The following is a 21906-nucleotide window of genomic DNA, read 5'->3' as shown; positions in this document are numbered from 1 at the left end:
ACGGTGGCCTTGCAGGGGTTGCCCTGGGCCGCCATACAGAACGTGACACGCCATGTGGCCCAAACTGACATTTCTTCTCTTGAAATGCTGAGGCCGGGAGTCTGGGATCCGTCGGCAGCAGGTGCTTCCCCGGAGAGCACCCTCCTGGGCCTCTTCCAGCACCTGCTGGTGGCGGGTGGCCGTCGGCTTGCAGGTAGCCCGCTCCAGTCTTCCCCTCCATCTTCACGTGGCCGTCACCCCGGGCAGCTCCTGTCTCCTCTTTTTACAAGGATGTCATCCTGGGCACGTGGGCCCAGCCTATTCCAGTCTGACCCCATTCTGACTCATAACATCTGCAAAGACCCTGCCTGTACCTGGGCTGAGGCCTTCAGCCTAACTTTCGGGGACACAGTTCAACTCTGCAACAGAGATCGACCGCTCCCTTATTAGCGTGTCCAGTCGGCCACGTTTTTGTTAACGGTTGGTTGCATGGCATCGCACCAGATAAATGCTCCTTCCTTTACCTGCGAGGCTCGGGACTCGGAGGGATCTCGAGTCCTAAGCAGCCCACGGGGCCACAGAGGGGACAGTGGGGCTGGAGCCGAGGGATCACAGGTAGCTGAGTCCCATGGCGGAGGGTGGAAGGGCTGCGTGGCTCCCCGCCAGGCCAAGTCGCATAGTGGTGCTGAGCCTCTGAGGTGCCTAATAGCCAACCTGCCCTTTTTCTTTTCAAATATCTTATTTATTTGAGAGCAAGTGAGAGAGAGCACAAGCCAGGGGAGAGGCAGAGGGAGAGGGAGAAGCAGACTCCCCACTGAGCAGGACACCCGATGGGGGACTTGATCCTAGGACTCCAGGATCAAGACCTGAGCCAAAGCCAGATGCTTACCCGGCTGAGCCACCCAGACGACCCAGCCGACCCAGCCATGCACTTTTCTAATAGAACCCAGCATGTTCTGGGCTCCAGCGTGTCTGGATGAAAATACACTTCCAAAAAAAAAAAAAAAAAGAAAAGAAAGAAAAACGCTTCTGGACTCCCTTGCAGCTGGGGTGGCCACGTGTCCCAGACCTGGTCAGTGAAAAAGCAGTGGCTGGAGCTCTTGGGAAAGGTTTGTAAAAGGGACAAATGCACCATAGCACTTCCCGGGGACTTGTGACCCCACGAAATGGGGATGGGATGCCTGCAGGGGCAGTGGAGGCAGAGGCAGCCCCGTGGCCTTGCGGGGCCCCCAAGCCAGCCAGGTCTGTTTCTTGGGTTCTCTGTTGTGCATCATGGCCACAGCCAGGAGTTGGCTGGTTTTACCCCCGGGGGAGTGAGAGGCTCTGATTCCTGCTTTAGAGACCCCGCAGGAGGCGGAAGGCGATGGGCCCACAGGTGTAGGAAGAGGAGGCCCGAGGGGGGTGTCTGAGCTAAAGTGCATGTCAAGGCTGGGAAGGAAGGGCTCCGGCAGCGGGCAGGTGGGGGCACGCAGGTGACAGATGAAGCCCCGCGGCAGTTCGAGGGAAACTGAGTCAATAAAACTCTCTTCCCCGGAGTTCTCCAGTTCTCAAGTGGCCAGCGTGGAGAGGAAGCGTTGGCCACCTCTTCCGTGTGCACACATGCCTTGATTACTCTTTTCCTTTGTCTCCCCTTGGGCCCCAGGTGCAAGGAGTGAATACCACGTCATCCTCCCTCCCCTCACTGGCCACTTGCACGGAGTCATTCAGCCACTCGTAAATCAGAGCCCCTGGTTCCAGGGCACGCGGCCTTCTCCGCCACCCTGTAGCCAGTGGGTTCTGTGACGCGATGACAGCTCACACCCACCCGTGGTCTCCCAGCAGCGCTCTGCAGCGTTTGCAGCGCAGGCCGGTGGGGGAGAGCGCAGGGTTCACACGGCCCCCACCCTGCCCCTGTCTCAGGCCCAGCCCTGGATATGCTGGGCCCTCCTCCACCCCACTGTGGGAGTGTTACAAGAGCCAGGATCAGCCTGGGCTGGCCCCCTAGAGTCCTGGTGCAGGACCACCACCTGTGGCTGCAGGTGACAGACACCCTGGAGTGACAGTTCAGGCAGCAGAGGGGCAGCAGGGCCAGGCCCCGGCCTGTGTGCTCCTTGGTCTCTGCTTCCTTTCTGCCGTGGCCTCCTACCCTGACCGCATGGCAGCCACCTACCCTTGGGGGTGGGGGGTGGGGTGTCCATTGTGTCCCAGGCTCACCAGAAAAGGGGCAGTGGCTGCTGGGAGCTCAGCCTGCAGGGACACTGGCTCCCACCCTGCCCTGGCCACCCTCCCAGGCCAGCTCACATGACATCCAGGCAGGTTTGGGGAGCAAAGTGGGCAACACTAATGTCTGAGTGTGTGTGTGGGGGGGGCGGGGGGAGGCCACCAGGACAGACTTCTTGGGAATTCTGGTTTGAATGTCCCCGTGGATGGGGAGGACATCCACTACACGGGGACACGGGACGGGGGGGGGTGGGGAGGCACATGCTGGGCCACCGGGTGTGAAGTGTTGAGAGGGTGCGTGTGCTGGGGGTGCAGGAGGGCAGGGCGCCGGCGCAGGGCCAGGTTGGGTCGTGCAGGGCGGAGTGAAGCCAGGGCTGGGGGCGCCGAGACCCGGGGGAGCAGGAGGGCAGGGCGCGGGCACAGGGCCTCGCTGGGTCGGCAGGTGCGGGAAGCCAGGGTTTGGGGGCCCGTCGGGCGTGGACACGGCGGCCTTGAGGCGGATGTCGAGGGGCGGGTCCCGGGCGAGACCCGGGCAGGTGAGATCCCAGGGGGCGTGGTTGGTTGGGGGGAAGCTGCCGCCTCGCGCACGCGCACCCGCCCCCCCCACCCCAGAGCAGCGCCCCCGGCGGCCGGAGGTGGAGCCGCACCCGCGGGCGGGGCGGGCGGGGCGGGCGGGGCCTCCTGGGTCCCGGTACACAAGCAGGTTTGCAGGGGACGGCGCGGGCCCCGCCGGGTCGCGGGCAGCAGCTGGGCTTCGGCCCCCCAGAGCCCGCCCGCCCGCCCGGCCCCGGCTGTCACGCGCCATCCGGCCGCACAGTCCGCCCCGCCCCGCCCCGCCCCGCACACTAACGGAGGCGCGAACCCGGGGAGTCACGGCCAGGGGAAGGCTGGGGAGGGCAGGGCTGGGCCTTAGCTGTGAGCCCCGGCGAGGGGGGAGCGAGGGGGGGCGAGCGCAGGCCCGGTGGGGTGCGGAGAGGTCGGCCCGGTGCAGTGGCCGCGGCTTCAGCTTCCAAGGCCGGCGGTGCACGGTCCTAGACTTGGGGACTAGGGTGGGGGCGGGCCTAGGGCCGCTCGGTAGGCAGGGACCCGCTTCTTTGCAAGGGGTCGGAGGAGCCAGTGGCCCTCTCCCCTGCCGTGGGGCAGCTACGGAGCTCCTGCTCCCGGAGCAGTTTGGAGTACGTGAAACCCTGGTTCGCAACGCCGGGCATGGGGGCACAGTCTTGGGCACAGTTGGTTCTCAACACGCAGCCAGCTGGCGCCGGGGGCTCACAGAAAGCCACCCCGCAGCCCTCCAGGACCTCAGTTCCTTCCCGTCTAAGATCTGAAGATGCGCACACGATTTCTTTCACCTCGGCGACCCCTCAGGCTCAGCCCTACCTCAGGTCTTTACTCAGCAGTTCTGGGCCTCACATGGGCCTAGGACCTGCCACCTCAGCAACATGGGGTCAGCAGCCCCTTCTGTCATTAGCGAAAAGGGAAAGTCACATGAATCAAGGACAGTGAGAATAAACCTCCTGGCTAGTACATTAGACACCAGGGCCCCAGCGTGGGGAAGGCCAGACCCCTCTGCATTTTGCTTTTGGCCAAATCCTAACTGGCTCTCGGTAGAACTCATCCAGGTTTCAAGTCTATTATCCCCATTGGTACGTTCTTTGTGGCACCAAAGCTCCCAGAACTACCACTGGGGGTTGTGGGCCCCAACACATGAGCATTTCTTTAGGCTGTGCTTTCCAAAAAGTGGGCGAGGTCCTCATTAAAACTCTGGCCCGCTCGTCCACCGTGGAGCTGAGGCGAAGGAAGCATTTCTGGCTGGTGTGAGTGGGGCCCTGCGAGTTTCCATTCCTGTGCCGGAAGGGAACCCACGAGGGGCCAGGATTCCTTGGCAGAGGCTTGGAGAACCGAGGGACAAACGAACGAATCACAGGCGTTAAAAAGCTTAACAACATTATGCGTTTATTATATTTTATAGAGCCATGTTACACATGCGTGGTGCTTCAAACGGAGTTATCGTTAAATGTTTTTCTGGATGCAAAGCCATCTGATGCTTGATGCGGATGCCTTAAATACTATAATATTTCTGCATCTATGACCTATGAGCTAAGGAAAAACCAAGGACGACAATTCCAGAAATGGCAAAGAACATTTAAGAAAAGATGTACATGAGACACAATGCTAAGTCCTTGAGTCAGGGCCTACAGAAGTTACCAGCAAGTGAATAAAAACAGAATTGTTCTATGAAAATGGCTTGACCAATCACCATCCGTAGATAATAGAGCCTCGTTAACAGTTATGGATGTTGTAGAAAAAAGGTTATCGTGTTTGGTACTGATGCCCTTTCCCTGCCACGATGTGTGCAGACATTGTGCGGCCCCCAGAGAGCAGCCAACAGACTGCAGCACAGCCACTGCCCCCGCCCCGCAACATCCCGATGCTGTTTCTTATGGCGTCTGAGTGTCTTGAAGGAAAAGCAATTTGATCAAACTTGCCACTTTGTGGAAAATCAATCATTGCGACTCAGATGAACGTGATTACCACCACACTCCCCCTCTGCAGACTCCCAGAACGCTGGTCAGAAACTTGGGGAGCGGGGTGACCGGCTTGCAGGAAGCTTGATTTGCCTGCTGACCTAAACTAATGCTCAGGTTCACGGTCAACATTCCCTTCCGGTTTTTCTAAGGGGAGTGGAGAAGTGTGTCAACAGTACGCCACCCACCCCTCCCACGGCCCCACACGGCCCCAGCTTAAACATCCTCTCCAGCACCCTGCTGGCCTCTCTGACCTGGACAGGATGCCGGCAGCCTTCCAGCCGTGTATACCCCACTTGTGGAGGGGCCCGTCTCCTTCTAGAAGCCTGATGCCACTTGCTCTAAAGGGCCTCACACCATCTTCATGCAACCAGGGAACCTGAGCGCACGTGAGCAGTGACCAAGTTGGCCAAGGCCAGTAAATGGAAGGTGCAGGAGACCTAGCCAGACATTCAGTGCTTCTGTGCAGGCTATGGCGTGCATGACCGGGGCGGCAAGGAAGCAGAGCTTGGGAGTTTGGGTGGCATGCACCTGCCAGGACCCGCTGAGCTTCCAAAGGGAATCAGGACAAAGGGCTACAAGCTACAAGGTTAGACAAGCGCCAGGGGTCTGAGGCCACCCCACGACGGGCAGGCCGGAATAGCTAGGAGGAAGCTAGGAGGGCAGGGTCATGGCACGAGGGAGACGCTGGTGAGCAGCCTCTGCTGCTCTCCCACTATACTGACCTCTGGGATCCTTGCTCTTGCTGGTGGTCAGATGTCCAGAAAACAGAAGGAACTTAAGGAATCAAAGATTAATCACATGGCTTTCCTAAGCCATGCTGATCCCAGGCCACAGAGGAGCCAGACACGGAGCCATCAATTCTCTCTGCCTGCAGTGTGAGGTGGAGTCCTCAGCTTCCCACTCAAACCCTTGGGGGGGGGGGGGGGGGCAGGTGTGCCGGCGCCAGGGACATAGATAGAGGCGCGGTGCAACAGCTAGGTTTCACTGGGCGGAGCGGGGGCAGCAGGAAGCCCCCCTACTGCACCACGGCGGCTACTCAGGCAGACCGTGGGGTCTCTCTGGGTTCTTGCTGAATGGAAGGGACTGTCCTCTATCTGTGAAGAAACCATCTAGAGCTCTGCTCAGACACACTGGCAGGCATCGAGATACTATTCTGTCAAAAGGCCTTGCTTTAGTCAAATTCAGCAAAATAAGTGATGTTTAAAAGAAGTTGCACATGAACACCAAATGGGGGGGGATCTTGATTTTCCTCAAATCCTCAGGCCTTGAATCTAGGCACAGCACACAAACACCATATGAAACCAACAGCGTGAGTTCAATGTCACCTTGGAAAATAAATGTCACTCTGGGGTGACAGTTCTTTATACAAATATTATGCTTCCCCCGAGACCCCCCACTACCAAAAAAGGGGGAAAATAATAAGAAATCCAAAAATAGAAAACAACATCTTGTTAAATGTAAACTTATCCTCTGGAACTTTTATATTACATATGCTAGAAACATGCATTTATTTCAGCTCGGATGTAAGAAAATATGTCTATCAGTATTACTTATAAATCAGGTTAATCCTCAAGACAAGGGACTCACTGTTAGAACGCCACTTCAAACTGCAGTAAAATTACATCTTTAGCAAAATTATAAATTCTAACCACAAGCACGACGGGTTTCGGTTACAGCCAATGAGGACAACGGCTATTTTTCCACTGCCGCTCACTGACGAGCTTCCTACGTACACTACTGGGAATCGAGAGCGCCCCGCCAACCAGAAACCTGGGACATTCCATCGTCTTCCAACCCCCAATCAAATTCCTGTCAGAGATGAACTCTGAAGACCCGCAAGAGAAGACACATGGACAAAGGGCCCTGGGGAGCGATGGCTGTTCCCCGCAGAGACAGAAGGGGCACAAGAGATGACCAAGGCATCCCCCAAAGGATCAAGGCACAGAGGAAGGGGGACCTCGCTCCACACGGGAGCCTGGCTTCTCTGTAGGTCATGGTGTGGCTCTGGGGGGGCTGCTGGCGACACCTGCCCATGGCACCAGTCGGCTTAGCCGTGGGCCCTTGGGCAGGAGTCCTGAGGACAAGGCCAGGACCAGGCTCTCGTGTGGCAGTGCTGGGCGGGGGTGGTGCGGCATTTTCAGTATAGCCACCCAGAGGCTGCCCACCTGACAGTGGAGAGGGCAGGTACGGGCGCTTACACCACGGGCATCGGTGGAGGCCTCCACCCCAGGTCTAGTCAAAAGAACCACACGTTTGCACTGAGGCACGCAGCTTCGAAGGGGACCTCCGCCACCGGCTTACCTCTCTCCTGACTGCCAGATACAGCAAAGCCTGGCTTATCCAGAGAACAGCTGGGGTCTTCTGATCAAACTACCCAATGGATAACAGATTCTGAACGAATAAAAAAAAAGCGTCTCAAGTTAAATTTGTCATTTAGGATTCAGAAGGCACTTCAAAATTCCGGAGAGCCACAGGGTCACTGCTATTAGGTCACCAATCCTCCTGTACAGGACCGATGGAGAAGCTCTTAAGAGACAGGGCTACATTTTTGGCCTGATGGTGTCCTGGACATCTTAAATAAACCACAGATATTATATTAGCTAGTTTGTCTCAATTACCTCGCAGAGTCAAGCGTGCAGCACACACAGTATATTTGCATTTTGAGTACATGGGGATTTTGCTGTATCATGGCAGTTTATAAAATAGTCTCACAAGTCTGGTATTTGACTCTTAAGTAAAATTCAAGAATTATAATTGTACATTTAGGAGGTCACAACGTGAGAAGTACTCACTGAGTACAATATATCTTTATAATCTAACTACCCTGCCAGTCTGTGCTCGCTGTCCAGGTAGAAGCATGAAAGCCACTGGTGCTCACCCACGACACGTGCCAGCATTTAAAGCCTCTACCACATGGAGGAACCAAGACTCTCCTACCAGCAGCTGAGAACCCTAAGCGCTTCCTGTCAGACAAGCCAAGGACCCGCTGGGGCTGCCCTGAAGGCAGCCCGAGCAATGGAAGTGCCCCGGGTCTCCCCTCTGCTCGCGCCCCGTCCAGGTGACAGCTTACCTTGAACGCGTGCACACACAGGCCAGGGCGCAGCTGCTTCAGTCACACTTTTGCTGGGGGAGAGCTAAAATCAAAAACCTGTCACCAACGGGCCCGGTCTGGGGTACTCTGAGGTAGTTCCTTAACTCGGGATGCCTGTCACCTACTCTCTCCCAGAATTCAGCACGCGTAGGAAGTCCTAAAACATCTATGCACCGCTGCAATCACAAGTCACTGTAGTTGAGTGCAAAATAAAGGAAACTTGAGTTGCTTTATTTAGCTTCCAATTTCTGGGAGGCTCGAGAATTATAATTATTCTGGACAACAAAAGGAAATAAGACTGTGCTTACAGATCTTTTTCTGCCGTATTCTTTCTGTAGGATTGCTGTTTTATTGTTGCCCTTTTCTGTTACATGGGGTGTACACATCAGGTGGTAAAAGGTACAATACATTCTACAACTGAGCACCACTTTCTGTAACTGAACAGGCAAAGGAATTACACTGAACATCAGCATCTGGCAGTATTTTTCGGAAAAAAAAAAGTGACTAAAATGGGTTTAAATTGATTAACACTATTAAATCACATCTAATATCTGATACTACATGATTCAATACAGCTATACGATACAATTATACAAAATGTGTTAACATCAAAGAATACAACCAAAATTAAGATAGCAAACAAAACCTATATAACTTTTTTTTTTTTACAGGAAAATACTTTTGAAGTATGCATGTAACTGCCCATTCTTTTAAAGAAAATCTACTGCAAGCAAAGTTATCAACCTCCAGAAAAATCACACATAGCATTACTAAGCATATCCCCAAAAAGTGTACAATATGCACACTTGGAAAATACAAAATTAAAAAAATTGTAAGCAACAGGTGAGCTTCATATTTATAAGAATGTGAAAAGAAGTCCCATTTTTAGCACTGTTGTATAAAGAATTGTCTTTTGATGCGAAGTTCATGAATTGTCCTCCTGTTGGGACCACACTTTACAAAAACACCGTGTTTTTGAAACGAGATTACAGAGCAAGATAGAGCATCTTAGCAATGTCATCTTATTAAAGTTTTTTTTTTTAATTTTTACTACTTTATCAAAACATGTCCCTTAGGTGTGTAGGATTCATTTTTAAAATTCTTTCCTAGAAACAATATACAAAGGAGAGGCATATTTATTCCCAATCACACTCCTGGAAGATGCTCCCCGGGGTCGAGAAGGGTCTTCTCCGTCATCTTCTCACTGGTTGTTTTTGGCCTTAGCGTGTGTTAAGATGTGAGATTTCAGGTTAGTTGACTGAGCAAACTTCTTATTACAGCCATCGAAGGGGCACACATAGGGCCTGTCTCCGGTATGGATTCGCACGTGTGTGCGCAAATTGAAGTCCAGTGAAAAGCGTTTCCCGCAGCCTTCGAATGTGCACTGTCGGGGAAAGACCAGAGATAACCCAACTCAGCGACCTGTGACTGTGATCAAGAGAGTGGGCAGCGCACAGCCGTGCCTAAGAACAGCCTGCCTCCCTCACCAGGTGCCTTGTGTCGTCATCCCCGCCCCCCCCCCCCCCCCCCCCCGTCCTCCTCCCAGCACTGGGGAAATGTGCCAGTCCCATTGCAGGCCAAGCGGGAAGGGACAGCTTCTGAAACCCAGGCACAGCCCTCGTGAATTATTTAAATATCAGGGAAGAGAGACACTTGGCGAAATACCAAGAATCTTCCTTGGGATCATGTGAAGGTCTTCGTACTTGTGTAAATGTTTCAAATAATAAAATACAAATGATTAGGAAGGTTTCTGGTGTCAGGTAAAAAGAACCATGTTAAATTCAGAGCTGCACTGCTAGTTCGTTCACTTGTTCTGGGTTTCTTAAAAACAAGACAAAACTTCATCGATACTTATTCTCATATGGTAACATTTTAGAAGCTGTCAATTGGTAATTCAATATACTTACACCAACTACAGAAAAAAAATTGCTTCAGTCCCACAGTGAACGCACTAGAAATGCAGTTTCAGGCTTGCTCTTTCTTGAGCAATCCACCCCCATCAACACCCCGATACACCGTACGCCCGTCTCCACTACTGGAGAGACTGCACACGAGGGAGACAGGACCCAGGGCAGCCCTTCCGGGTGCTTCATCAGGACCCAGGGAGCACCGAGAGCCCGAGTCTCAGTCTCTGGGCTGTGTCTCTCTAGCGCCCAGAGCCCCGCCTACACTTGCCGGGTAGTGCAGAGGAGGAAGGGACCGGATCTACCTGAAAGGGTTTCTCTCCAGTATGAACCAGTTGGTGTCGTTTTAGTTTTGAGCTCTCAACAAAAGCTTTGCCACACTCTGCACAGACGTGGACTCGGGGGCCGTGGGTGTGCAGGTGCTTTCGCATGGCAGAGTTATCCCTGAACATCTTTGTGCAGCCCTTCAAACAGAGAGAGAAGCTTAGTGGTTCATGCTGCAAACTGTTACAAAGGGTTCAACCACTTAAAAACAGCCTTCATTGACCCAAGAACTCCCCCACCCAACCTCCCCATTTACTGTTTACTCAGTATCATAGTAGAGATATTTAATTACTTAAGACAAAAACCGGATAAGCTGGAAAAGGCCTTCTCATTTAATGCAAACCCTGTGTTACAGATCAGGAAACTGAGGCTCAGAGATGTCTTTAAGTAGACTTGCCCAAGGTCACACTGATCATAGGAGCCGAGCTGGGGGTAGAACCCAGCAGCCTGGCGTCCAGCCACACCACAGCTGCCTCACCCAACTCTGACCCCCAGATGAAGTAACGGAAGCCCTGGTTAACAAATGGGGTTGAAATGACAGCAGTCCACCACTACCTTTGGTGGGCCCCACATTCTGTGCTGCAAGAATGGGCTGTCACTCTCCATCGCCTACTGTTCCCTCTTCTCTCTTTGCCTCTTTCCCCTTCTTGACAGAGAAAGAAGCAAGAGGGTCTCCAAGGAATGGCAACTACAGAAGAAATTGATTTTGTGAGACACCGGGAAAAGCAGCAGGCACACGGACACCGGAGCGGGGAGTGGGGGGGGGGGGGGGGGGCAGATGGGTGTGTGGTGCTCAGGACAAGCATGGCCTTCACAATTTCTTCTGCAGTTGCTGTCCAGGGATGGAGTGGGTGGGGGATGAGCGGACAGCACAACAGGACAGCTTCACAGGCATGAGGCGGGGGGAGCCACAGCTCTGGCCCCCTGGCCCCCAGGGCTGTGCTTCCATTCAGCAAATGTAATTTTAAAAAAATGGAATTTGGAAAAGTACACAGAGAAGCTAGAGGGATGACAGGCACTCAGGGCCTAACTGTTTTCAAATGCTTCTTACTGTGCGTGCTGCCCCCCTCAAGGAACTAGTTTTACATTTCACAGTCTCTACATTAAACGTGGTGAAAAAGCACCGAAAAAGAACCCGCGAGTGGTCACTAGAAGGAAATTGCCCACTGAGACTCATCCTTCTCCAATTACTGATTTTTTAAAAATTCTTTATCCCATTAAAACTTTCTTCCCCTTTTCTTTTTCTTCACCTATGTGATACTTCTTTTTCTGCTAGTTTTTCATCCATCCAATCAAGTGTGAGACAGACCCAACCCACACCTCAAAGTCACTTCTTAGGCGATCCTTTTATTTGGAAGGCTAATCACATTTGAAAACAATTAAGCAACCCTCTGATAACACACAGTTAACAGGGCAAATTAAGAAAATTGTGAAGGAAATGTAGCTTTATTAGGCTTACTTTAGCAACATCCAAAATAATTTCCAAATTTCAATGAGTTTACAGTCTCACAAAGGTCCATGGGTGAGATACAACCCAATGTCCTAAGACTGACTTCTTAATAATCCAAAAAGAATAACATCCTAACATCATATATTCAATATATAGTAAGAACAAAAACACTGGCAACCTACAGTAACCCCATTTAATAGTATTTATGTGGCCTTCACTGAACAAAACTTACATCACAAATATCGCTCTTAAATTTAGAAACCAAAAATTATAGTTCCTCAATTAATAGATGGAAATTAAAGTGCAGATTGCTTATGAGCTCTCTAAATCTTCATTGGCAAGTTAATGAACACTTTTCCCCTAGCATTACTTACTTTATGAGGGCAAGCTATTGTTCTTGGAGCATCATCTTCTTTAATTTTTCTTGGCTTCATTCTTACCAAAAAGAAAAAAAAAAAAAAAAAAAAAAAGAAGAGAGAGAGAGAGAGATTTGTAGGAGTGGGTAGACTCATCTGGCATAAATCATATAGTCCCCTATAATGTTTTCCTTATAGATACAAACAACTAGGATTACAGAATGCATCCAGGAGGGAAGGGCTGCGACCACCACATTCACTGAGAACCCGGGACTGGGAAGCGTCCTTCCCGTTTCACAGATGCGGATGCTGGTGCTCACAAAGCCTCACAAAGGCTGAGCTGCTGCCATGGATGGTCTCACAGCGAGCGAGCTGGGGCAACTCAGACCAGCAATGAGGTCTGTGTGCCTCAAATATCAGCTCTTTCCTCCAAGCTCTTTAAATAACGCAAGACCACCAGCCCAAAACACAGAGGAATCTCCTAGTGGGAGCTACGCAAGGTATCCAAGAGCAGCTGCTGTGGTAACAAAGACACCTTGTGAAAAGGGAGATTGGGGGGTGGGGGGAGGGTGGGGGGACTTAAACACAGATCCCTACAAAACTGCTTAGAAAAAAGGAGGGAGGGTTCATTTCATACTGACAGACATTATCTTTAGGAGAGATAATTTTTTGAAAAGGGTACAGAATAGTCCTTGTAAACAGAAAATCTTTCATATACATTATCTCTGGAAAGAAACATAGTACATGAACTTGGTATTGGTGTTTTGGGGGAGGAGCCTCTAAGGACTGGTGGACAGGTGGAACACCCCATACTCTTTTCCACTGTTGAATTTTATCATACTACTACTTTTGGTGGCAGTGGTGGGAGGGAGATTACAGTTTTTTCAAAAAATAGGTTGTTGTTGTTTTAAATAAAAAACGACCGATCTCTGGCCCTGTGCAGACTCACTGCCCAGAGAGCTTATTGATTTGGTAGCTTACCTACCTGCTATTTCCACTGAACCAACCTTTGGTCTTTTGTCAAAACTTTCTCTCCAAATACTCCCTACAGATCTGTGTGTGGTAGAGGGGTGAGAGATTAAGAGTTCCTAGAGAGACTAGAAAAAAAGATTTACATCTCCGAGACAGACGTTCCTTCTGTCCCGCCGTTTGCTACCTCACTGTCCTACGTGAGGATGCACAGTTAACAAACAAGCAACGAGGTCAGCGATGTCTTACCAGTAAGAGCTAACTTACCAGCACTCTCTCATCACAAAAGATTTCTGCGGTCATCTTTAAGTTAGCAAAGGCCCTGGCAAAGGTCCTTCTTCACCCTTGATCTGGGAAAGGCATGCCCTGAAGTTTGTTTTATAAAACCTCAACTGGCAAAGTCACCTAGTTAAACTCTCCATCCCTGGAGGAGCACTGGTGAAATAACTTATCTGGCGGCTGGAACCGACTTCTCGGGAGTCTGTTCAAGACTGTGTGAATTTCCTACTTTAAATTCTGAGAACATTTCCAGCTTGGTATCCACCCCCATTCCAACCCTGTAGATACTCACTGGCTCTTGTACTTGAGGGATTACCCCATCAGCTAGCAAATATTTTCTAAATGTTTGTTGGGTACAGGGCTCTGAACTAGCTAGCCTGTTATCTTAGGTACCATTAATCCCTGGAGCTGGAGTCTGAGCTCAAAGAACTTCAGAGGACAAAAATTTGGTACCACTGTACCACCTGCAGGTTAGATCAGAGTTTGGAAAACAACAGCAGTCCACAAGAACGAGTTCTACTCCAATCAATCAGGTATTAATAATAATAACTTAAAAAAAGGGTCTATTAAGAACCAGGCTTCAGTCTTCCCAATGGATAATGTTTACTCTTTGATGATTACACCGAAATGCTCTGTACGTCTCAACTGTGGACATGGCTAAGTGATTGTGTCTGTCCAAATTTGCAAGAGTGGTATGCCCCTGAGAGGGGGTTAATTTTATTGTGTACAAATTATGTTAACAAACTCACTCTTAAAAATGTCCACTGGGTTCACAGGTTAGTCACACAGACAACCATCTCCTGTCCCCACCCATCTGGGGTTCCAATGTGGGGGATCAATGTCAGTGAGGTACCTGCATCAGTAGGACAGGTGTGCCCATCCCACCACCCTACCATTTTCTCAAATTTATTCCCAGGAACATGATTTTTAAAAATGTTTTATCACAATTTTCAAATATACTCTAAATGAAAGGGCATAGTCCCATGCATGTACCATTTACCAAACTCTCGATTTCTTAACTGTTATCATTAAGCAGTATTTTTTCTTAAAATGTCATGTGCAAAATGTGTGCCAGCATGTAGCAATATAATTGATTTTAGAATGAAAACTTAAAATGTATTTGGACAAACACCCTTGGATGCAAGAAGGAAGTGAAAGGTTTAATTGCAGCCACTCTTAAGCTCCTTGGCAAATCCTCCTTCTTCACCAGAGTGGCAAATGAGGCGGTGTACGTTGGTGCCTTTTCTATTTTATTTGAAGGCAAACACTGAAAAGGTCATTTTCCAAAAACTAGATTGAAAGTGGGGAGTTTTTTTGTGAGTAAAGACTAAAATTAAATCTTCATGGCACCAACTGATATATAACCTACAAAATAAAGAAAAGCACTTGAAATCCTAAAAAAATTAATTTTTAAGAAGATGACTCAAATCATACACTGCTACTTGGTATATCTTTTCAACCTGCCCAAACCATTCATGATGTCCAAGATTTGAGTTTTTCCTCGACTAGGATATTTTACAAAGGGTGCCACCGACAGTGGGCAGAGGCGCTGCTGGATCCCTCTGGGGGCCCCAGGGGTGGGCCTGGCACAGACTTCTACCAGCTGCATGACCTTGAGCAAATCACTTAATTTCTCAGCCTCAGTTTCTTACTCTGTAAAAAGGTAGAAGGCTACTATGTGCTTTATAGCTGCGAAGACTAAAAGAGAGAATGTACCTGAAGCTCTTGGGGAATGACAGTTATTCTCATCATTCCCGGCTGTGTGTTAAATGGGCCTAACCTAAAAATAAGTTCATTCCTTGGAGGGAAAAAAAAAAAAAAGGCCAGTCATACTTAACAACCCAGAAGGTTCTGATGCTCCGAGCCACTGTTTTCAATTTTCAACTAAAGGGCTGCAGGACTGTTGAGAAACAGCTCAAGTCAGTAGGAAGGTACCTTTGATAGATTATACATTACATGGAGGAGCCAGGTACCCGACAAGAGAAGCTTCCTGTTCAATGAGAATGGAGAGCATGCCCCGGGCAACGTGGACACTGGTTCTACCCCCAGCTTACTCTGCCAATGTGGTGGGAGCCAGGACCAAAAAACTGCAGGAATCTCCTGGCACTGCTTCCAGCAGGGCGAAACCTGAGTTCTAAGTTAAAGCTCAATGTCCCAGATACGGAGAGGAAACATTTTTGAGGCAGAGTATTAAATGAAGATAAGCCTGTTCACAGTAAAATAAGCTCAGCTGCCTTCAGCCTGGAACCCCACCCTGGGGCCTGCGCTCCTGGGGCAGAGGCTCTGGTGGAAGGCCACTACCATCTGCAACCAAACTCACCTCCCTTCTTGCAAGGAGTGGTGCCTCCATCAAATGAGGCCAAGTTCGCCAGATAGAGTATCTCCTATGCAGATAGTACATCTTCACCTGTTTTCACCTGACGGTACTTCTGGCTCTGCTACCACATCTCATCTTTACACTAATCCTGCAGGGAAAGTCTTGGGCTGGGTGGTGGCCAACAATGAAAATAACTGAAGACCAACCTAACTACTCCGAATTCTGAGCTTTCTAAACCAAAATTTTCTAGAGGGCTAACTGTAGTTAATGAAAAAGGGCACAAAGGCTGTTAATTTAATCAGGAACTAGAGCTTGCCAGGTCCCACCCACTGACCACTTTTTGAAGTATTTAAAAAAAGAACAAAGTCGCCTCCCCAATTCTAGGGCTTTCAAATGAAAGTCCTCATTTCTTATACCTGCCCCACTCCCACCACCATGTAACTGATTTACTTACTACCAACCGATTTTCTAGGCCTGATGTGACAGGAACCTGAACCATTCTCTGGTCAGTTCCAGGTCCAGTGTGGAACCCCATCACCCAGCACACAGAGGAAAGGGAAAAAGCAGCTAACAAGCTACCTTGAGCCAAGAGCTGAGTCAAGGTGGATAAAGAGTGGAAGCCAGCAGAACAAGTTCTGTGGGTCTTTACAAGAGAAGAAGATGGTGTCTGCACCCCAACAGTTTGAAACTTGGTGCCGCTTTGGCTTTCGGAGTCCCAGGCACCAAGGCCTGGGGCCCCCGGAAAATCCTATTCAGTGGTTGGTTACACACATTCTCAAAACCTGAGGACCTGACAAAATAGGGCATTCCAGGCTCCGATCTCTCACCACGGCACTGTCCAGTTAAGAGACTTGTTTTACAGGATCTAGTCCATGATACTAAGGACAACGGGGATGAGCCCAACCCTCTCCCCTCATTTTGTATACACTGTTAGGATGAGCGAGACAAAATGAAATCTTTAACAGGTTCATTAGAAAAGAAACACACACTGTATTCAGATGATTATGTAAATATACTGGCTACTGTAGAATCTAACCGTGTTGCTAGGATCACATTTCTTGCTCTAGGAGTCCAACACAGTAGCTTTAGGACCAAGGAGAGACTTATAGAGTCAGGCCAAACAAGTTCTCTCTCTGCACTTCAAAAATCATCAAAATTTTATACCCACTTTTAGGCCACAGCTTTCTGAGCACCGCCTCGCTCTTCAGGGGGTTTCTGATTATCTTTTCCTTTTTAGAGAACTTTCTCCCATAGTACCAAGACCTTCTGGCTTCTTACTTATTCTATGCACTCCTGACCAAACTCGACTTTTCCTCAAGAAAGCCCTACAACTCACCAACTTTCTGTTCTAAACTGAACGCTGTTTCTAGCCTGCCGCACAGCTGCCCTCCTGATTTTCTGTTCCCCAGACTCTTTAGGAAGGCTTCCTCTTGATGTGTGTCGTTTTCCTGGAGTATATCGTCAGGTAACCCCCTCAGAAAGGGTGCATGCAACATAGAACAAATCCTTAGTGTCTACAATGGCCGCCTTTTTGCCCTGTATTTGACTGACAGCTTTGCTGAATCAAGAATTCTGTTTATAGTAACTTTCCTCCCAAATCTCAAAACGTGGTTCCAGTCTTCTAATTATCTATTGCTGGTGAAGAAAAGTCTCATTCAGACCTAGTAGGGTTGAAGGCAGCCCTGAGGCAGATGCAAGGCCACGTGGGAAGCAAGCAGAAGCTTCTATTCTGCAACAGCAACACGTGCTTCCCGAATGTGGGGTTGAAACCTCAGATTTTCTCTTCAGGAAACCAGGGACAAACTTTCAGATCAACTGCCCCAATTCAGCAGTGAGGGTGAACAAAGCCAAGGGTCACCGACACCTCATCACTGCTGCTCAGTACCCCCAGGTTCATGCTCTCTGTAAAACCCTGTCACAGCCCTCTGTTCCTCCACTGAAATCATCCATCACTCTGCAAGTAGAATTCATTTTTTTATTTTTTTATTTTTTTTGCAAGTAGAATTCAAAGAAACGTTACTCTCCTCCCTCTCTCTTGGACCTCCTGACCACTCCCTGGGCCTTCCTGAGCTGCTGGGTCTGTCTGAATGAGCCCTCTACCCTGTTGCTGGTTCCCTTGTGCTCCGATCACAGGGTTTTCCCAAGACTGTCTTCTCCACAATTGCCCTCTCACAGCGCAGACGTCCATGCCACTTTCAGCCTTTGCCACTGCCCATCGGATGAGTCTAGCCCTGGCTTCCTTCCTAAAACCACCTCAAGTCCAACACAGATGATTTATTAGCATCTAAAACCAAACAATACCCACCCTAAACCCCAAACTGGCACCCTCTCCCAACCCCTTGCCACCTGAGGTACAAAATGTTGAACATCCATTCTGATTCCTCCTTCCCAGAGACACACACCCAGTCTTTTTTCAGTCTTTCCACCAACTCCTGCCACCCAGTCACATTTATTCTTTCACTGCAGTCTGGCCCCTGCAATCCTGGCTCAGGCCCTGGTGACCTCTCCCACTTCCTGGCTGTACCTGCGCCGACCTAGCCTGGGGACAGCAGACATGTCAAGTCCATCTTTGATCACAGAACCCCTTCTCTACTGCTCACACACCTCTGCAGCTGTCCGCTGCACACTACAAACATCCAGAAATGTGGGTCCAGTATTCATAGGACTCAATGATCTCCTACACTCCAACTGTCTCCCTGTGAGCAACTGAATTCCGAGCCAAACCCACTTATTCTTTTCTAGGCATATATCATATGGGGATTGAGTATGTACCTTTCCACTGTGCTCATGCCACACTAGCATTAGCCCCACCATGGAAAACCCACCTGCCCCCCAAATCTCAGTGTTCTTCAAGGCTCGAGTCAGATGCCACCCTCTCTATAAGGCTTTCCTTGACTCCTGCATTCTGTATCTCTACCCCTGGGGACAACAGCCTCTATCCTCGCTAATTCCAAGCATGATAACAAGAGATTACTACTTTAAACACATACGATAATGCTTAACACTGGCATGCAATTGGACTCCAATCTGCCCCCAAACTCTAACCTCAATGCTGACTATATATCTACAGATTCCATTTTTATTTGTATTTTGGGGGAGAGGTATGCGGTGAGGACTGAGTAGCATACCTCTTTAAAATAAGAAAGGCAACAAAAGCTGGGACTCATGTCATTAACAAAAGGACAGAAGCCTTAACTTTTTTTGTTCAGTTGTGATCAATTAGAATGTAAAGTCATGTATACCTTCCCTATGGCTGCAGCTTCACGGGACCGGAGATTAGGACACAAACCCGTTTACTACAACAAATCTGACTCTAATGTCCATCTGATACGTGGGGGAAACCAGGCTCCCAATGGCAGGGAGCAGGGCTGGGAGAAACCAAGACACTTCAGGGTCTCCAGCTCTTATCCACTCCACTCTGCTCTCAAGAGAAAAACGGATGAGGAACCCACTCTGTCCCTAGATGGTATGGGATCACAAGGCTGTCTCTCTTCCTCATCCTGCCCTTGCCTAAATTTCCTGGCCAGTCCAGGCTCCATTCAACCTCAGGGTGAGAAAAGAAGTCATCGGTCTTCCTGCTCCAGAGTTTATTAGTTCTTTTCATCTTATTAAAAATGGTCTTTGAGTGTGTTCTCACGTCTTCATAAAAACTGTCCAATGGTGCCGGGAAATAAATACCACAAACAAAAGGGGCAGAGGCTTCTGCAGGAGCCAACCTGCTTTGGGCAAAAAAACAAGCTTCCAGAGGGTCCAGATCTTCCTGACTGCTCACCTTGGCCGGTCACAGGGGTCCCTACCATGAATTTTTTATCTCTTTCTATCATGCCCGCTTAAATTAACAAAACCCCAGGAACTTAACTGATAACACACTGAAATATGAACCGATGACTCCTTCCCAGGGTTCAGCTGGGCCCGTCCAGCACCGACCCAGCCCTTGCAGCTTACTCCAGCACAACACCCTCCAACTTACAACGTCTACAGAGAGGCCAGGAGCTGGTGCAAAGAGGCCCTGTTTCCAAACAAATTCTTTTTGATTTTATTCATTCACAAGCAGTATCAATTACGGAATTAAGAGGTTATTTGCTTCGTCTCACTGTCTACAGGATCTAAAATGGTGCCATGCACATTAACAGCAAAGTTACCACTAAAAACAAAACGAACTGCTTTTGTTTCCATAGGTTTCCCTGGAGCAAGACTATGAACCAACCACCACTGTAACTTAGACACAAAGAACGCAGCTGCTGACTCTCCAGTACTTTATGTAATTAGAAAGAAAGGAAAGTTCTTAGGGCTTACCTAGCAAATTCTGCCAGTTGTTTGGGGTCTGAGAGGTCAATGCCAGGTATCCCTCCAGGAGGAAGCTTCTTCCCTGTCATGTACTCTGAATAATCAGGAGGGGAGTTCTCTCCAATGATCTGCTCTTCAACCACTGTCTCATGGTCAATATCTTTTTTTTCATCTGAAACACACCATAAGATTAATTATTTTAGTGGAGTAAAAACATGTATGTGGGGAGATAAAGAACTACGAAATGTGCTTTCATTAGCAGCTTCTGGAATGGGTGATTTATAGCCACTAGCCCTATTTCTTAATTACCCAGTCTTTCTCCTCAATCTCCTGAAATCCTGTTTCTGCTTGAAGGTCACCAAAATCTGCGATGTCAAGCCCAACGGACCTTTGTGCAAGTGCTCCTTCTTAGCCCATCAGGAAGGTTCCCCATTCCTGACTCTGCATTCACTTGCCTGGTTCTGCTCCCACTTCTCAAACTGGCTTCTTGTCAAACTTCCTTGCTTCTCCTCCCACCACTTCTCAGAGTTCTACTTTCAGTCCACCCTACACATTTCCTGTTAACCAGCAACGTGGCAATGCTGACTTGAGTCTGATGCCCCAGCCCTCACCCTTGTAGCTGGTCTCCTGCCTCCCCCCTCCAGCCCCTCATTCTCGCTGTTATCCCTCACTCCTTGCTCCCATATGATGGCTTTTCAGTTCCTCACGAATATTCCCAGCCCTTCACCCTAACCCCATGGCTCATACCCAGACACTTTATAATTACAGCAGTTTGTAACTACAGTCAGCCTCTCCCACTAGATGGTAAAAGCCACGAGGATAGGGATCCTTGTCAGATTTGATCCCCAGGTAACCCCAGAGCCTGATTCAGTCTGCAGAGTTGGCCTTCAATAAATACGTGTTCACAGAATGTAGGACATCTCTACTTGTCAGTCTTACTATTGTCACAAACCCATGAGGCTTTAAAAAAAAAAAAGGGAATACTGACCCCCATAATTAATCTCCTACATCCCAAACACCAAATCCTATTGATTTTTAAAAGGTCTTCTCCCTTTGTTCCACTGCCACCAAGTTAGTTCTTATTATCTCAAACCTCAACAACTATTGTAATTTCTTAATTTATCTTCCCAATTCCATTCTCTGCTGTAATGATGCTATAAAGGATCAACTGATACAGAAAATGCAGCCGATATATTTTCACCTGGTTTGAACCCTTCAGAGGTACAAATTATACTTCAACTTGGCATCCTGGGTCCCTTGCTGCCTGGTCCCAGTTTACACAGCTAGTTGGACCTTCCGTTTTTCCTAGGCACATGCCCTAGCTACTGCAACCAGGCTGTGTTCTTCCCAGGTTAACTCACAAACATCTGGCAGGAGAGATTCTTCAACAGCTTGTTGATTCTACTGCTCTAGCCTCAGATTCTTACCTTTTCCTTGAACTCCTACATTATTTCTTGATAACAATGTTGACAAACTCTAAATCATGCTGTTTTGATTTTTTTTTTTGTTGGTTTTGCCTCTGACACTAGGGTGAAGTACAGAGGCCCAACTGGTTGGTCTTCAACCCCTTTGGTGCTGAAAGCAAAAAAATAAAGATGCTCCAAAGTTTTCCATGCTCACTGAAATGTTCTATTTCTCCATCAAAATGTTTCACAAAGAACAGTAACAATAGCTTTCTGAATTGAAAACTAGCTTGTTCAAGTCTTACCTTTCCACCAGTGTTACAAAAATAAAATGAAAAGGGGTGTCTAGGTGGCTCAGTAAGTTAAGTGTCCAACTCTTGATTTTGCCTCAGGTCATGATCTAAGGGTCATGAGATGGGGCCCTACATTGGTGTAGGGTTGTGTGCTGAGCATGGAGTCGGATTCTCTCTTCCTCTGACCAGCCCTCCCCACGTCCCTCTGCGTACCCTCTCTCTAAAGTAAAATCTTAAAAACAAAAATTCCACAAAACCAAAACCCAAACAAACCATACCCTCTAAGTGACGTCACTCACTATAAAAAAACTATGCCTAGCTGTTTATCACCAGGATCTCTGACATCAGGGTATGAGGACAAGATAAAGACAGAATGTAGGGGCGCCTGGGTGGTACAGTCAGGTCAGCCTCCCACTAGTTCAGGTCATGATCTTGGAGTTGTGAAATGGGAGTCCGTGTTGGGCTCTGTACTCAGTACAGAGTGTGCTTGCGTTTCATTCCCTCTGCCCCTCCCAAGTAAATAAATA

General features: G+C 48.9%; 1 protein-coding gene across 1 annotated transcript in view; it reads right to left on the bottom strand.

The window, feature by feature from the left end:
• Positions 1-4105: 4105 nt before the first annotated feature.
• Positions 4106-21906, bottom strand: part of YY1 (YY1 transcription factor) — a 33538-nt gene continuing 15737 nt past the window's right edge. Inside the window, exons 2-5 of the mRNA XM_077910585.1 lie at positions 19693-19855; positions 11850-11910; positions 10007-10165; positions 4106-9181 (exon numbers count right to left, since the gene is read on the bottom strand). Of these exons, the coding sequence (XP_077766711.1) occupies positions 8999-9181; positions 10007-10165; positions 11850-11910; positions 19693-19855 (566 nt within the window). The 3' untranslated portion in view covers positions 4106-8998. The remainder of the gene's footprint in view (positions 9182-10006; positions 10166-11849; positions 11911-19692; positions 19856-21906) is intronic.

The sequence above is a fragment of the Canis aureus genome, chromosome 9, assembly GCF_053574225.1.
Source record: "Canis aureus isolate CA01 chromosome 9, VMU_Caureus_v.1.0, whole genome shotgun sequence".
NCBI classification, from domain to species: domain Eukaryota; kingdom Metazoa; phylum Chordata; class Mammalia; order Carnivora; family Canidae; genus Canis; species Canis aureus.
Note: the sequence above shows the minus strand (reverse complement) of the source record. Positions and strands in the feature narration are given on the sequence as shown.